General features: G+C 41.7%; 1 protein-coding gene across 1 annotated transcript in view; it reads right to left on the bottom strand.

The window, feature by feature from the left end:
- Positions 1-18,710, bottom strand: part of aatkb (apoptosis-associated tyrosine kinase b) — a 50,622-nt gene extending 31,912 nt beyond the window's left edge. Inside the window, exon 1 of the mRNA XM_023418987.1 lies at positions 18,111-18,710. Coding sequence (XP_023274755.1) covers positions 18,111-18,186 — 76 coding nt within the window. The 5' untranslated portion in view covers positions 18,187-18,710. The remainder of the gene's footprint in view (positions 1-18,110) is intronic.
- Positions 18,711-19,063: the final 353 nt, after the last annotated feature.

A 19,063-nucleotide genomic window follows, 5' to 3' on the forward strand; every position in this document is an offset into this window, starting at 1 on the left:
GTAACTCGTTGATGTGTTATTCTTACTTACATGGCCAGCTTATGTAACACTTTAAGGAACAGTTAATTGGAGTTTGACCAATTCAAAATTGCAAACTTTATTACTGTTAATGGCAATTACTGCTCGGCTACCCCCCCCCGTGTGAGAATCTGCAGCTAATCGCCTCTAAAAAGCACAGTGGCACTATTCGTTCACACACAGAAGGAAACTGTTGTAGAACAGGAACCATCTTTTTTTCCCAGCAACAATAACTTTAACAGAAAAGAATATCACGCTGCCTTGGGACATGTTTACTGGAAAAACTTGCTCTTGCTACACTACACCATTGTTTTCCACACGTTCATCCCATACATAGCTGGATGCAGCCATTTCAGCCCCATTGTTTTGGTGTTGTTAAAATTCTGGGAAATGCAGGAAACTACCACGGTTAGATTCAGAGTAGATAAATCAATAATCCCTCTAACCATCCATCCATTAGCTATACCCACTTATCCAGGAGCAGGGGCTGGAGCAGGTCTCAGTCAAGATATCAGAATAAGATGGTATTGGGTCAGAATTCGGAACCAATGGACGCAACCTGCCTTGTATCAACAGTCTGGGGCGCTGGTGGTGGTGTAATGGTGTGGGGAATGTTTTCTTGACTCACTCTGGACCCTTAATACCAGTCAATCATGGTTTTAAAGCCACAGTCCATCTGAGTATTGTTGCTGACCATGTTCATCCCTTTATGGCCACAGTTTACCATCTTCTAATGGCTACTTCCAGCAGGATAGGCAGCTGACAAATCTGCAGAAATGATGTTATGCATCATCTCAACATGCAGAATGTCAAAGGCAAGTTTCCAACATCTTGTGTAATCCATGACATGAAGAACCGAGGCTGTTTGAGAGCAAAGAGAGGCACTACCCAGTGTTAGTGTGGTGTTCCTAATTAAGTGCTAAATGTGCCAGAGAACAAGGTTAATAAACAGTAAAAAGCAGCATGGAGGCCATAAGCATTGCACCGGAAAAGGGGCGAAAATTAGCACGTGTCACGATTCCACCACTGGAAACATAAATACCCATGACTGCTATACAGTCATTTGACCCAGGGATGAATTCTGGTTATACACTTTCCCACTGAAGACAAAAGCCAGATCTAGGTGGGTGTTAGTGTTTGTTTTTGTCCACTGTGAACGGGGCTTTAGCCGCTCTTTTATTTATGACAGATGTGACGTGAATGCAGAATTATGTAACAACTCTCACCATGTCACCCTGAACAAACTCCCCCAGAGTCACCTCTCCTCTGCACATTCATCCAGAGTCAAATAAAAAAAAAACGTCACCACTTCCTGTGTTGGAATTTGATACCTTTCATTCCTTCTTCCTGATGCCTCTCAGTGTCTTTCATCCTGCTGCTCTCAGAAACAATGCGAGATTCTCCGGCATGCTAAAAAAACCCCCATCATATTACTGTTGTTCGGACCCTTCTCACAGAGGATTTGGAGGATTAGCTATTCATATCATGTGGGAGTCGGGTCTACCTTCCGTTCATATAAGCAGGCAGCCCACGTAGTGTAACCTAATTACACAGGAAGCTGTAATTCAGAGCTACTAACCACAAAACACATCTCCCCGGAGCAGCCGCATTATCTGTGTTCAGCAACACAGAGAATAGTTCTCCGGATCACCCGCGTCGACACTTATGCTGTCAGGAGTGTGTGTGTGTGTGTGTGTGTGTGTGTGTGTGTGTGTGTGTGTGTGTGTGTGTGTGTGTGTTTGTATGTCTGCACGGATGTGTTGTCGACCTGATATTTTCTGCCATGCTGTGTGCAGAGACACACTTCAGTATGCTGAGTGTAGCCTCTGCTGTCTGTTTTCAGCAGCAGATAGCCTCCACCTGAGGCTCGGCTCTCACCTCCCTCCCCAGAAACACCTCGGCCTCGTCTGCTTTATTCAGCACGGAGCTCCCTGGAGGGTCTGACGGGCAGGAACAAAGATATTTACTCATGGAATGTAATTCAGTCCAGTGTTTGAGGTGCTAGTCCTTCACTTGATCATGTCCACACTTTGTCTGATAGTTGGAGTTGCTTGTTGAAATAGATTTTACATTCAAAATGAGATAATTATTGCTAATTTACTTTGCTTCCTTTACTTCTTTCCACTTCTTTTCTTTCTTTCTTTTTCATTCAATCTCCTTTCTTTCCCCATTTCTCCTTCTTGCTTTCATTTTATCTCCATCTTTGTTTTCAACACCATTCCCATCCCTCCAGCTTTCCTTTCTTCTTTTATTTCTTTATGTCCTCATTTCTCGTTCCTTTCATTCCTTCTTCCTTTTCTTTAGTCTTTCTCTTCACTTCCATCACTCTTTCCTTCTTTCATTCCCTCTCCTTCTTTCCTTTTGTGTTTTCTGACATCTTTCCTTTGTTCTTCTCGTTCTCCTTTCGTCCTTCATGTCCTCCTTCCTTTGTTGCTTTTTATACTATTTTCTTTCCTTTTGACTTACTCTTTTTACCTCCTTATTCCTTTGTTTCTTCTGTCTTTCTTTCTTTCCTTATTACATTCCGTATCACCTTCCTTCTGTTTGTGTTTTTCTCTTATTTTTTCCCTTTTTCAACTGATTTAAAAAACTTGAAGTTGGAGTTTTCTTTCCAGACTTGACATTAATTACTGTTCTTCCTGTAATCATTGAGAATTTCCAAACTGTGATGTTGCTACTTTCACTTAAACCTGTATCATGCAAACAAGCTGCTGTCCCTGCTCACAGTCTGTTCTGTCCATCAACACTTCAGTTTCAATTAGAGGATCCATTTCGTGAAACAGCAACTGAGTCTTTACACTCACTTATCAGCTGTGGCACTCAACTAAAAGTGTGTGTGACCGCATACAGTGTGTGTGTGTGTGTGTGTGTGTGTGTGTGTGTGTGTGTGTGTGTGTGTGTGTGTGTCTGTGTGATCCGTTAAAGGTCACAACAATAAGAGAACCACTGGTGCAGCTACCTCCCTCCCACTGACCTCCCATCACAACAAACATGAATGTCACTCCTTTGTTTGCCCTCGTCTTTTCTGCTCTTTTCTCTCCATCTTTATACAACAACACTGCCCCTGGGAATGATGGGATTTTGCCACGTTTGCATGTGTGGGTTTCTTGCTCTGGAGACAGAAAGCTCGGTTCTTTTACTCTGTGTGGGGATAAACAGCAGTTATGTTGTTCTCCGTGGGTTTGTTTTGTCACAGAGAAGAGAAGCGGGAAACCCGCTGTGAGGACTTAAGTTTGAGCAAAAACAAAGCAGTGGAGTGGAGGGGAGATTATGTGGCTGCGCTGCCTGATAGCATGACACATGGATGTGAATATTCATGTACATACGCTCTGCATATGATCATTGACATATGACATTCATGACCTAACGGTGCGCTGAGCCTCATCTGTTTGGGAAGATGCTGTAGTTTGACTGAGGAGACACAAAACTGGTGAATAAAAGAGGTTAAAGAGCAGCAAACCTGGATTTTTTTCTCAATGCTTTTGGCACCATTAGAGAGGGACCCATTCACATTACACTCACTCCATGCGGTGAGGCTGTACTGAGAGATAGCCGTGCTGCTACTGTGGCTAAAAAATTGCATTCAACTGCATTTTAAAAAGTGGTCAGTGTGCAGATTTACAAACGAGCTATTCATTAGATAATAGCAGGATTACGATCCTTCATAAAAGATCAGATGATTATTGATCCCAGATTCAGAGTTATTAAGGAGCTAATTGTTGCTGCTTTCTTCCTTATTGGAACAATCTTCTTGAGCAGAATTCAAATGCAACATAGACTAGAGTTACCACCTTGTGGCTGTATCCCTCCGCCAACCAGACAGTTTGAAGGAAGTATGGTCACAACCTCTCCTTCCTGAGTTACAGTGTTGATTAATGGCCGCAAGTGTTATTACAGAACATTATCATGTCACAGTGAAGTTGACCTTTGACCTTTTGGATACAAAAGGTCACCACTTCATCCAATTAGACATTTGTGTTAACTTGTGTCAAGTCAAGTGACCTTGACCTCTGACCTCCAAATTCTAATCAGTTCATCCTTGACTGAAGTGAATGTTTATACCAAATTTCAAGCGATTCCCCCAAGGTGTTACTGAGACATCGGGATGGACGTACACTGTCGTCTACTCAGAATGATTTCACTTGTGATATATTTCTAATAAATATATTCAGATGATAATATTCCATGCATCCATTAGCAAACTAGCCAATCCCAGCTCAGATGGGGCGAGAATATTATTCCATTTAATAAGAAATATATATGAAGATTCTTCTAGATCTTGAATTGGTCTTTAAATAAATCTGCCGTGAACAGCTTCAGTGAATGGTATTTGTCATGCTCTTAACTTGAGAGAATATTATTTAGTGCGATACACAGTGAAAACACGGCATTTATCAAGGCCTTGCAATGAGGAGAGCGGCACAGAAGCAAGGGATTATGGGTCTCCTGTGCGTGCAGCTGACGTGTAGCTGAGCTCCGCCGCGACCAGTGAGGCATGAAAACAAAACAAGCCTTTATGTAGATGTGGAGCCGCTGTGCGTGCACAGCACAGCACAGCACAGGTACTGTTAAAGTGGAGGGAAACGTCTGACTAATTGTACGAGGGCAACACAGGAAAGCTGGAAACACACAGGAGCATTACATGCTTCACCTGAATGAACCTCGGGGAGCATGAGAGCAGAGCATGAACACATCCTGCTGTTTGTGGTTCTTATCTTGATGAATCATCCCAGTCGGTGAGACTCAATGGAGCAGAGAGAACACAGACTATCACACACTGCAGACTGTGAAGAGTGGTTTCATCTATGCTGATTTGTTCCCCCAGTCCTCCAACTATCCCCTCAATCTCTGACTTCCTTCTCCCTTCTCCTCACTTTTCTCCCCAGTGAGCATTCTTCCACTTCCCAATAGCCACTCCCTGTTTGCTTCTTCAACTCTCTCAGATTTGTTTTTGCTTCTCCATCTCTTTCTCCTGCCTCCTTCATCCCTGTCTCCGTCTGTCTGTGGATGAATGTTGAGAAAGCCGCTGGAGCAAAAGGAAATCTCCTCTCCCTGCTCTCTGTCCCCGCCGGCGCTAACTGCACATACTCAGATGTGACATCACATCGCAGATGCCATGCAGAGGCTATTACGTAACACACACACACCTCAAAGGAGCAGCCAAGCGCACCTCATTATGACACACACACAGGTAACATACGTATATACATACATGCTGCAGATACATGTCATTACATGTACTGACATAGGGGATCTATGCATTACTAATGTTGTGAATGGGCTAATTACTTTTCTTTATTTGAATACAAGTTTTCAAGATTGTTTTGAGTCAGTTGTGTTACAGCTGCTGTAATCAATATTTATATTAACAGTTTATTATTAAATGACTCCATTTAGTGTATAAAGTGTTTCTTGTAGTGATGAACTCACAGATAATTATCACCTAACGCTGCAGTTCCCCTCAGCTCGGCAGCATTTTAGCCTCTTTCAGCTCATTGTTTTGGTTTAACAGCTGGAAAACTTATGGTTTTGGTTCAGTCTCATCAGCTCAGTCACAAACAGCTTAAACCCAACTGTCCTCTACCTGCTCAGCAGCTGGTGAACATAGTGAAGCATTTAGCAGCTAACCTCCCTCAGGAGGTGGTGGAGACCAAGGCAGAGGTAAAAGGAGCACTGCCACTAACATCAGTAGAGAAGCGATGTAACACTTTTTCTCAAAGTTTGCTAACATCAGGCCACATAAGCTAGTGGTCACACCAGACCACGAGAGACTTACAGCAAAAGCCCTGAGTAGATTTCTTATGAATTTGACATGTCATTTTTATGAGGAGGATTGTTATTTCTAGCACATTAGCAGCAGCTTACCATTTCCTCCCTGATCCATCCTCACCAAAATAGAACTTTGTTTTTATGGAGCAGCTGCTCAGAGAGTCTTGACTATATGTACTACTCATGTAACGTAGGATAAAACACTGATGAAGAAAACAAGTAAAAGGAATATAACACAACTGGTCAGTCAATGTAAAAGGGTGTCAAGGAGCACCGGGGCATGTGGATTTCAGATTTCAAATAGTCTGGATAGGGATTTCACCACTTGTTAGTAAGAGGGGGGCTCGTATGATCACATGTCACAAACACAACGTACGCATGAGGCGCTTCCTGTCTGGATAATGAAAGGAAGTGAGTACATCACTGTTCATTTGAATTTCAAACTTCAAACTGATGGGCGTCATTGCTGCAGACGTTAAAAGACTGACTTTTACAAATTCTGACCCCCAGAACTGTTTCGGATGTGGTGGCATTTTTTTTTCTCGTTTTACTCTGCACATTTGCATAAAAGCTGCTTTTAACTAATCAAGTGTCTCCACGTTAAAAGGCTGCTGTGTGAAGAACAGAGACCACACTGCCTTTTCAACTATTAATGAGAGATGCTGGACAGGTTTGTGATACGTGTCCGCCGTGATTATGCGTGATCACATGGAGCGGACCCTCTCCAAAGTGCCCCCCTGTTGTGCGCCTAGTTTCGAAAGCACGGTTGCCATGGAAACACTTTTAGTATATCAGACTGCTTCTTTTCGATGTGTGGCTGCATGTGAATGGGCTTTACGGTCGGGAACATTATGTATTTGAAGAGGAAATGGCACCCAAATTTAGTGCTATACCTATTCAGAGCAGGAATAAGATTTTATTTGGTTTAGCATGAGCAAATGTTATAAACATGAAGAGGCCGCTTATATAACTGACATAATGTGGGTTTATACTGAGGAAGACCAGAAATGTCTGTGAGTAACATATCGAATGAACATATGTGGAGCGTATGTGTAAGTACAAGCAGACTACATGTATATCTTATGAATATAACGCTATAGGGTACACACAATATATAATGTTTCCTTTCATGTTCAATGTTCACAGGCGTAATTGGTTTCTTACATAACCAGTTTGTGTAACCAGTGCTTGAACTGGGCCAGTGCTCACTACCACAGAGTACAAGGCACGTCTGAGTACCAGGTACTTCTTATTGAGCACTGCTACCTCCTCAAAATAAAAATAACTACAAATCTCTGACTAAAAACTTTAAAGCTGCGCTAGTCTTTTTTTTTTCTTTTATCAACCATGGGTCAGATGATTAAGTGTGAAAGGAATCACCACACAGTGAATTATGACCAAGCTCTGCAGGTCGCCTCAGCTCTATGGAGCCATTTATCATCTCTCAGCTCTTGTTTTGGTTTTACGACCTGCAGCTTTATCATTTGCTTAAGCCTCATTGCTCTCAGCTGCCTGGTTTCCAGCCTCTGCAGGCAGCTGTTCTCTTTGAAAATGCATCTGTAGATGCCATTGTTAGCCAAATGTTTCACTCTATGCATCTTTTTTTTCTTTTCTTTTCTGGGTGGGGTGTGGGAAAAGAAACTTTGTTTTATTTTGTATTTTGTTCTGTAAAATTGAAATACATAAAAATATTTCAAAAATAAAATGCCTCCTGTAAATCCACCCTACACTACCTGCTCAGCACCAGACAGCTGACACACAAGGCTAGCTGCTAGCTGGTGAATGTAGTGGAGCATTTAGCAGCTGAAGAGCTGTAACAATCACCACGGGGTGATTGTTACACCTACATAGGTCAGATGGGCAAAAAGACGACTCTGTTTCTCTGTGTCTGCTGGATGTATAAATAGGCAGCTGTTTGCTAACATGTTAATGATATGAAATTTATAAAATCATATAAAACAATCTATCACATTAAAATGAATTCAACAACTGGTGAAAAGTCTTAATTGAATTCAGCTGCAGTTGAGATTCCTACCTTTGCTAACTTCAGTCACACGGTAAATAAAAAACCGAGGCTACAGGTGGTTCATAAACATCACGTTTCATTTCCCTCACTGTTGGATACAAGTCTCATGCTAAAATTTAGTGGCAGCCTCTCTCAAAGTAATTAATCTGAATGACATATTAACCCTAAGTGTCAATTAGTGACATTAAACTGGTTTTGTTGACACCTACTTGCAAAAATAGATTTGTGCACACTGACAACTACATGAGGAGCTTGTGTACTTTATGAAGAAAATACAATAAGGTGAAGAAAATGTGCTGTAATTCATAAATAATTCAAATAATTACTTGAACTGTTGATAAATGCTTCTTCTGACTTGATGTGTACTATATTAATATGATAATTATTAGTCACACCTGGCTTCGTCACACGTCTGCTATTTTTCTTCTATATATGCTTTGGCATGATGTTTACTTGTTTTGCCAAAAATGTTGATTGTAAAGTGAAATGGAGAGTGTGTGTATCTGGAGGATTATAGTTGTCCAGCTCAGGCCCTGTGGGACTGGACTGGCTGTAATCAGGGAACACTGATCCAGGCCGGGGTGACTGATGTCCTTAATATTGGATGAGCTCATCTGTGACCGAGAAGAGACAGGGGGAACGGCCAAAACCAGAAACTGGAGCAAATGCTGTCGCACAATGTGCAAACACTCACACATCCACCCACGCACAAACTACACGCATGCTCTTTCTCTTTTTCTTGCTGTACAACACAGTGTATACAGATTTACACGGAGACACTGTCAGAAGCCAAGGCGTGTTATAAAAATGTGCAGTGACACACGTCCTCAGAGTTAAGAGTATCTCCTCACTGCCGCTCCCCATCATAACATGAACAGCTACACTCCAGCTGCAGAATCTTCACGTGCGGCCTCAGCTCGCTCACGTGGAAATTATAATGTAGCCCGTCTCAGCGAGAGAACGAGCAAGACATACAGAGAGAGAGAGAGAGAGAGAGAGAGAGAGAGAGAGACGTGTCTTATTCACATGCTCAGACCTTGATCAGTCAAAGCGCTCTGAAATGCTGAATTAACCTGTAATGAATGACAACAGTGATGCAGTGAGATGTGTTGCCATGGAGACGGTCTGAGGGAGTATCTGCTGTGTTATAGCCACTGACGTATGTGGTGGCTCATCAGGCTGTGTGGGTGGTCAGTGGCACCGACCTCACGGGTCAACCTCCATGCAGACCTAACATTGTTTCAGAGTGAGTCTCTACGGGGACCGCTGAGGGAGATGTGATGTAACAATAATTCAAGACAAATGAATGAGGGTCAGCTACAGGAAATCTTTTGAAAATTAGGTTTGTGTCATTTTGAGTTACAGTGATTTCTCGTTGTTGAATAAAGCATAATATCATTTATCACATGAGCGATACTAGAGTCCTAGAATCTAGTACTGAAGACCTCATATCTCTAGTTTCCCTGTCTTTACACGACCTCAGTTTCAGTAAATGTTCTACCGACCAGCTGCTAAAATCCTAGACGACAGAAGCTCAGTGAGTTTGATAAAAATGTTGATATACTCATTTGAGTCGCCTTCTGTTATTACTGTGTGCTCACAGCAATTAAGCTTTATGAGCAGCAGTGAGTGGTGCAGCAAGTGCTCTGGAGGCTTCTTTTTTTTGGCCTGGATTTTGCCTCTCAGACGGGGCTGTATGCACCCTGAGTGGAAGACTGTAGACACCTACTCAGGGCAGAACAGAAATACAGCCATCCTTCTTTTTAATGTTTTCAGGTAAAATAATAAAATCAATTTCATCATTTGTTATTTGGCAGATTAAAAATAATGTGTATTCAGTAAATGCAGGAAATGGTTCTGACCTCATTTGTTTTTACTGGGATGTTTCGATCTGCCGGGATCATAATGAAACAGAAAGGAAAAAAACAAAAAAAAAAAGCTATAACTGCCTCTGTTGCAGCTGTACATTAATTACTTCTAGAGTGAATGAAGCTATAAGGCGAAAGACTATTACTGTGTGCTGACATTGTGAAATTATTGTTTTTCATGAATTTCCCCTCGGGATAAATAAAGTATCTATCTATCTATCTATCTATCTATCTATCTATCTATCTATCCATCACTAAACATATCACACACGTGGTGCAGCAAAGAAATCAACAAGAAGATTTAAAGAATCAAGTGTAAACACGTGGCAGGTGTCAGTTTGCAGGTACTCTGCCTAACGCAATCAGATGTTTAGATGTGAATGGATATGTGGCTGGTGATCAGCTGGTGATAAACCTTCATGTTCCTGCCTGAATCTACACGAGGAGCGTCAGGTCTATTCTGCAGTCTGCCCACTTCTTTTACTATCAAGCTGATTTCCTCTGTCCCTCTCACTCTCTTTCCTGTGCAGACACTATTTCTTCTTCTTCCCCCTCTCTATGTGTCTCTCTGTCTCTCTCTCTGCATCAGAAAGCACTTGGAGTCTGAACCAGTCACCCTGTTTCTCAGCCAGGCGAGAGCGTGGATGAGAATGAATCCCTCTAAATCACGGGCTTAACAGCCTGCTGTGATACTGCAGGGCCAGGGAGGGCCTCCACAGCACAGCTCATAGAGAGATGGAGATGGATAGAGACGGGGGATGAAAAAGAAAAACAGGAAAGAGAGAGAACTATATATAGTCTGGATGACAAAGGTATAGACACAGAAAAATATTGAAAGAGGAAATGGATACGTTTATGATGTGTATTGATCGAATGTGCAAACGCTCTGCAGTCAGTCAGTCAGACAGTCAGTCAGTCAGTTCGGAACTCCACTGTGGTGACTCGCCTGTTCTCCAGTCTAATGATCAGTCCCTCTTGTGCAAACAGACCAAACAGAGCAAAGATGATAACTGGGCGTCTCGCTCCAGAGAAAATCAATGTGTCATTAATGCCTCAGCTGAGAGGCTAAAAGGAACTAGGAAATGACATTATTCTCTAAGAATACTCCTAATAACGTGGACAGGAGAAGTAATAAAGAAATAATAGCTCACGATTACATTAGAGAGCAAAATGTTTTTTTTTCTATTTTATCTTATATAAAAAGGTGATTGGTGTGACGTGTGAGGCAGCGATTATAAGTGAAGATGCACTTTTGAGATGGCCGACCTGTCAGTCTGGATTTTTGTTCTTTGAGGCGCTGGAGGAAAGATCGCGAGAGAGAGAGAGAGAGCGAGAGAGAGAGGGAGAGAGAGAGAGAGAGAGAGAGAGAGGGAGGGAAGAATTTGATTAATACAGAGCTGGGATTTGAATTCCTGCTGTCGTGGGAGGTGATGACACAAGAGTATTACTGTGTCAGGTTATCCATATACAGTATACTAAGCTTTCTATCACGGAATATGTAATTTCACATTTTCTGGATATTCAACCAAGGGACCGTTTGAAAACTTCAAGGGGTTTATCAGGAAATTTTAAAATAAATAAACCCTTAATGAACTCTATATGTATATATTTATTCACAGGGAAACTCCACAGGGTACTTCATGTATAAATATGTGAAAAGTCAAGGTAATTCATCACATTCTTGCAGCTATCATTTTGCCATTAATTAGTCCTGTGTATTGATTTGCTTTAGTGTCCACAGTGGCCCACAGTACCTCAGTAGAAACAGTACTGCAAAGTACGATTCTGCCATTTATCATCATAACACACAACCCTGCCAGGAGAATACTTCAGATATAGGTAACACTGTATTTTAATCCTTGTATTCAGCTTTTTTAGGCAGCAGTATATAAACAATGAATACATGGTAACACACTTTAACAGACTTGAGTATAACATATTTGTAATTATATCTATTGATACCAAAAAAAAACAACAAGCGTAAGATATTCATGCTTGTGAGAATTGTACTGTGTATTCATTAACTACACAGGCAGGTTGTAAACAGTGTTTAAACCCTCTCAAGACGTCCTCATACAAGATAACGACAAAGTTTTACTGCATCCATTTACAATTTATTCACCTGTGATGCCAAATACATAAATAAATGCTTAAAATTCTGTTATGACTTCCAATGGTCACATTGTAGTGTGTTATAAACCATTTATAAATGTTTTTTATGCTACTAAGAAATACTAAAAAACTTCAGGTCATTGCCCACTTCACTATGGGAACTGTCCATAGTGCTGAAACCAACACAGGTGCTGTATGATGGGAAAACACTCATATTCCTTCCTCTTCTACCTCAGGCTCAGAGGAGTAAATGCCCATAAGGCCTGCTGTGTATTCAGGCAACAACATCTCTCCGATCAAACATGACTTGTCACTGTGAAACTTATTTGCTCTCATCAGGAGCTGCTCAGACACAGATCCAGGCCCGGAGACGCAGCTGGGGCACAGAGGAGATCTAAACAGGTGACCGGTGTCACACTCCATCATCCATCCCATTAGTCAGGCCCGAAACAAGACGCACAGTGGAACTGGCAATGGCTGGCTAAGTAAAGCTTGCTCAAGGGCACCACTGCAGAAAATCCTGCATCAGGAATCAGAGCAGCAAAATCTCGGTCGGTCTATCAACAGAGACAATCAGTGGGTGGATTAGGAGAGAAAAAAACGGGGGAGGTTTGATTCCTGTTGTAGTGAAAGTTTTAAGATTCAACAATCCATCATCATTATCGCCATCATCAGAGTTTCACACAGTGTATATGCAGTGTTTTCAGGTCATATAAGAACAGTAGTTAAATTAAATATTGACAAATATAACTTTTGAAATAAATACTGCCAGCGCATAAATAAGTGCTGGTTTTAAAAGCATCGTACAATTAGTATTAAAATATTAAAACTAAAGATTCTAAAACCTTGTTTTCAGATGGAACCAGTCTCTCAGTGAACATGTTGAACAGAGGAGAACAGGGGTTTTTCGAAGTCTGAGACTGTGGACCTCCCCTTAGACAAACCTTGGAAAAATGCACCCTAAAACCAAATACATAAAAGAGGTCTGTCCTGAGGCTTTTATTAGTTTCTGACTCAGAAATAAACTCATTTACATGATCTCCCTTTGATAACTAATGTAATATCTTATGATATTTTCTCTCTTCCGTTCACTGAGCCTCCCCTTGAAACTGTTTGGAGACCCTCATGGTGAAGCCCACCTCCCACTTTGAAAACCTCTGGAGTAAAGCATTATGGATTTACAAAACACACTGAATCCAAGGGACGACAAAAAAAAAAATGAAACTATGAAAATCTCAAACACTAATGAAAAGCTTTGTACCATGAACCCTAACATGAATATCAACATCAAAAACAACAGTAAAATGCAACATTAAAAAACCTATAACTGATCACTGGGACCCGCCTTTCATTAAATAACTGTCAAAGTTGTGGTGCTCCAGTAAAACAAAGGGGCATCTGCGTTCATGATTTGCCAACAGAACTTTTAATTAACTGTGGTCTCAGCTCTGAGTCTCAGTCTATTGGTGGCACAAAAACTCCCAGTTGCAAACAAGTGGATTAAACTGAATCCCACTTCATTTACAGACTGTCGGCCAACACAGAGGCTCATTCTGCACACTGGTGCATTTCTGTATGGCAGCAGAGCCACGGAGTGACGAGGCAGAGCGTCTCTCTAGCAGGAAGCTGAAGTGCCCTTAAGCAAGATACTGGATCCCTGTGTTATAACAGACCTATGTCCTACGTCCGCCTGCAGCGGGACAGACGCAAAAAAAAAAAGAAAAAGAAGAAGAGAAGAAAATTTCCCTCAAGGATAAAAAAAAGATTTACATTCCATTATTATTTCATTAAGTGTTGTAGCTCCACATGGATTTAAAATCATAGCCACTTTTTTTTTTTTTTTTTTAAAGAGTTTGTATGTTTTCCTAAATCCACAGGGATGAGTATGAGTTTACAGTTGAGCACAAGGTCTGTGTAGATCAGGGAGCCTCTTATCTCTTTACACAAGGTAAACTCAGCTAATAATACATCACAGACTTTTGATCTGACTTTTTCTGCAGCAAGTAGTTGATTAATGGATTATTTTTTGAAGTTCGTCATTAGTTATTTATCAAAAAAAATGGTAATGAGTGAGGATTTTCTGCTTTCTTCATTATTATCATCACAGATTTATTATAATGAACATAACATTAAAAATAAGCAACATGAAGAAATCAGTGCTGCTTCTGAATTATGATGGGCATCTATCAATAAGAACTGGATTCATTGAAAAAGTAACCGCTGATCTGACAGTATATGACAGATACTGTCCGTCTAGACAGAAGCAGTTCAGCAGTTTAGAAACACTGTGGCAGATGCAATGTGATGCATCAGGTCATTAAACGATCAGAGTTGAGTGTGTGATCGTGTATGTGTGTGTCTCATTTTCCGCTGTAACCTGCGGATGTTTCTATCCTTTTTCATTGAGCTGAGTTTGACAGGAACCTTCATCACAACAGCTGGAGATGAGTTTGAACAGAGGTAGAGACAGATGAGTGGGAGTCTGTTTGTTTCCTTCAAGAAAAATAGTTTTCATGTAATCATCAGCTATTATTCTTCAGGATTCTTACAGACAAAACAAAAACACACACACTCTGTCTCTCTCTCGCTCTCTCTCGCTCTCTCTCTCACACACACACGCACACAAAAAGGGAGTCTCTCAGAGTGCAGAAGCTATTAGCAATCAGAGGCAGGTCTGCTGCAGCCTCACTTAAGACACTCTGGGCCTTTCAATGCGGGAATGATTATGTTCTGAACAAGTTGTTCTGCAGAAACAGAAAACACTGCAGGAAAAAAGAAAAAAGAGAAATACTGATGGATATTCACAACTGGAGACCACCACAGTCCTTTCATCTTTTCAGATCAGTCAGTGTTGGGGAGTTGTTCCAAACAGGAGTTTTCAAGTTGTAGATCAGAGGAGAAAGCTTTTAGCGGTTGTTCAATTGCTGTAAATGGCACGAATCCAATTTATAGCCATAGCTTTGTGTCCTCCGCTGCGTTAGCTTGGCAACAGTAACAGTAATTTATTCTGCAAACTTCCCTTTCAGTTAACACATCACCATGTAGTCTACTTCCTTATACTACAAACACGAAACCTCTCAACTGACTTTACCTCTTCAAATCCCATGTCTCTGCTTTGACTGTAACTGACAATTCTTCTTCTCTTTATGAATGGCAGTCCCTGAAGGCCAACAGCCCCCCTCCCCCGGGTTTACCTGCTCCTCCGGCTCTCTGCCTGTGTCCTCCAGCACCTGGACCTGGTGGTTTAGCGGTAGCCTGGAGAGAGGAAGGGTCCGCTGGGCTTTCACATGCACCACATCCTGCTTCCCCGTCTGTTATGTGTTCATATAATTAGAGTGTACCGCTGGATGCGCAGCTAGGAGCCCACTGAGAAATGTGAAATGGAGAACCTGGGGCCTGGGAAACCAGCCAGCCCTTCCAGTAATATCACCCCCTCCTCCACCACCACCATTACTGATACCCAGCCCTGCCTGTACTGGGCTGTGATGTCATCGCTATACCCGCCCTCCACACAGTGGTCATCACAGGCACGATGGAAGAAGAGACAAGCCTCTTCCTTCCCCCCTCTTTCTCTTTCTCTCTCTCACTTTTGCTTTCACGTTCCTATTTGTCCTCTTTATCTCATCACTGGGCTCTAACAATATGCTGATTCAACAGATCAGAGTCATAAAGAAAACACAATATCTGTGCAGCTGAAGCTGCCGTCAACAAACACCATGGAAACAAAATATGGCAAGATATGACCCGCTTATTTTTATCAGGACAGAGAATATTCACTGAATAGACTCACATCTTATCACATCATCCAAAGAAGTCTTTACCTCGTCCTCATCACTTAATCATTTGGCCTATAACCTGTGACTATGGACTGTAACATATTAAAACTGTTTATTCTGACGGATAATATATTGCATTTCATGTCATTGATGAATAAGAAAAACAGAAAATATCTGGATTTAAAAAGCTAGATCCACCCATTTTTTCAGTATATTTACTCAGAAAGAGACTTAAAAGATTAATCAATTATCAAAATTGTTGCCAATTATTTTTTTCCAATCAGCTAATGAAATAATCTACTTATTGGTTCAGCTCTATACTTGTGCAATAAAAACATGCACATGCAGTTGTAAAAAAAGACAAAAAGCAATTAACAGCAAAATACAACTCACAATGAATGTGTCATCAAACTAAATAAAATCCCAAAGCAAAGCACTCGCCTGAATAACATATCAGATCATTCCTTAAAAAAAACGCCTTTTGAACCCTGCAGTCCTACCAGCAGATCGGTATGCTGTGCAGATACTGTTTAAACCCACAGTGAATGCAGAGATCACAGAGAATCCGAAGATACTAAATGTGAGGCTGAAGTTTGGGGGAATGTGTCTAAAATGATGCACAAAACATCTCGAATATATGTCAGTTTGTGCAGCCATGACAAACATGTTTTGGTTTGAATATTTCCGTCGATGTGAACATCATATAGCTGTAATGAAAAACCTGAAACAAGCTGATTTAGGCTAATATATATGTATATGTACATTACTGTCACAGAATGCTGAATAAGATCATTTTCAACAGTTAAAAATTGAAGCGGCTGAAGGATAATTCCTGGAAGGATAAATCCTGTATTTTTTGACCTGGGTCTATTATCATAATTGTCAGTCAGCCAGTAAGTTGCCCTGGAAGTCAATCCCTATGCAGTCAGCTACAATAGTCAATCCAGGCAGGCTGCTTTCTATGTTTACATTTAGTTGAGTGTTTGAAATGATTCATGTAAAACTGCAGTGCATCTGGAAAGCTGTGGAACTCTATAGGCCATATTCATCTTTATACAGTAGAGGTGGAAAGTGCAACGTTAGCATGACCCTTCAATCAGAACGGACACAACTATGGAGAGTAAGACCTATAGGTTGAAAAATGATTGATTTTCCAACGGTCCTGATTTCAGCACCACGGTCAGCTCCATGACAGAAAGGAGGTGCATTTATAAGCACAACATGTAGGAGGCTGTCGACTGGAAAACCAGAACCACACACAAACTAACACCTACACACTCATTCAAAATTACCACATGGTTTAAAAAGACAACATTGTAATCACAATTTGAATCTATGACAATGAAAATGAAAAACTGGAAAAGAGGATTTTCACCTGTCAAAGCTGCCTGCTTGAATATATTTGTGGTTCTCAGTCACAGTGTCAGCTGTTAACATTTCTTAGACAAAATAAACTTGAAACAAACCCTAGTTCCTGTGATTCTCTGTAGCAAAAGAGACGCATACGAGAGAATCATAGCATTTGGTTGTCTGGTCCAAACCAACTGCTGCAAAGACTACAACGCTGGACGTGAGGATTTATGCAATTCAATTAATGTGTTTTGAAAAGGGCAGGAGGGCATTATGAAACCAAGGTAACCACTGCAAGAAAGGCTGCAGAGACCTGGTTAAGTGTATTTGGAGGATTTCAAGTGGAAGACACATTGGGCTTCTCTGTTATGGCAAACTGAGCACTGCATGGCAATTTCAAAAACAATCCAAAAACCTGCCAGCGTCCTCACTGCGATGTCTGTGTAATTCCTGAAAATGCTCTGCCACTGTATAATCCTTTTTTATTTTTTTATCCACAAGATGGGAAAGCCACAGACTGCTGCACCTTTCAGTTGCCATAGAAACCACCTGAATGACAGGCCAGCAGCTGCTTATGCTGCATAATAATAAAAAAACAGGCATTTGGTTTCCAGTGATTTCTGATTATTTCACCATGATGTGAGAAACAATGAGGCAATCTGCCTCTGACCATTGTCTCCCATAATCCTTTTCTTTACCAGCATTAATGGGATAACTCCTGCACCAATTAGAGGAAGTCTCATGCTTCCCTCTGCTCCCACAATTCCTCTTTTCACCTTTCCTTTCTGCCTCTCACCTCTATACGTACTGTACCTTTAAACTGCTCAGCTGAGAGAGGAACAGATGTTACTGTGTGTCCATGCACTTTAAAAATGGGTTATTATTAATTTACACATCTGAATCATGTCGGCTCTCCTGTGCTTATTCATCCAAAATCAAACAAACACACACACACACACACACACACACACACCATTATCAGCTGCAGATGAGGAAGATTACATCATTTCTGTATAGTGTAGCGTGTGTAATGTATACTGCTGGGTTTGTAGAATAAAGTGAACAATGACATTATGTTTAGATGTTTATCAGCAGCCAATAGTGTTGATGCGAGCACTGTAACCAGTAGAACCACATGACGGCGCATGAACAGCGTTATTCTGGGATGTCAGCGGCGGAATGTCGGCTCACCTGGGCTGAAATGAGAGCTGAGGGCAGAGCCGCGGCTGAAAACGGCTGAAGACATCGTCACCAGAAGCACCAACATCTTCAGAACCGGTGCTGCTGCGAAACCGAAAGAGAAAGTGCAGGGGACTCGGGGGGGTAGGGGGGCAGCGATCTAAGCGGCACTATTTCTCGAACACAGCTTCTTTTCTCCTTTTTTGCGCGAACCGGCCCCTGGTGATGCCTCAGCGCGCGCCTTCATTTTTTTTTCTCTCTCCTTGTTCTGAAGACAGATGCTGACTGACACTCCTCCTCCGGCAGCAGAGAGAGTCAGCGCAGGCCGAAGCCGGTTTTTACCTTTTTATTTCCCTCCTCAACTACAAGATCTAATAGACTGTTGCTGCAGAAGAAAAAGAGGAGGAAGAAGAGGAGGAGGAGGGCGACAAAGTCCTCTTTAATAGCAGCCAAGTTGATCCAGGATTGAATTTCCCCTTCACGCGCCACCTGGACGGAGTCACATCATCTCGAAGCGCTCATCACACACGTGACACCTCCAAGAATAAATAAAAAAAAAAAACAAATCAGAGGCTAAGATTTATGTCGGAGCTGCTGGGAGCTGTCCGAGGTGCTGACAGCAAGAGCGCCATCTTGCTCGGTAATGAGCCCAAATAGAATTTATGGAGCGTTTTTGCGCTCTGGCTGCAGGAGGGGGAGGGGGAGGGGGTGCTTATAGGAGGCTCTTGATAGGCTACTGTGCTGCTCGAGTGTGTTCAGCTGACTGAGATGTACAGTACAGATCTGGAGAGGCTGGAAGGATGTGGAGCAAGAGTCTATTTTTGCAGCTAAATAACACAACTTTCTACTTCTAACGTGCTGGTTGGAGGATGGAGATGGAGCCTGCAGAGCAAATCTTCCTGTCATCAATCTCCCTGCATGTGTGTGTGTGTGTGTGTGTGTGTGTGTGTGTGTGTTTGGAGCTT

The sequence above is a fragment of the Seriola lalandi genome, unplaced genomic scaffold (assembly GCF_002814215.2).
Source record: "Seriola lalandi dorsalis isolate HSWRI2012SDOR001 ecotype SW California unplaced genomic scaffold, Sedor1 jcf7180002054585, whole genome shotgun sequence".
Lineage (NCBI taxonomy): Eukaryota > Metazoa > Chordata > Actinopteri > Carangiformes > Carangidae > Seriola > Seriola lalandi.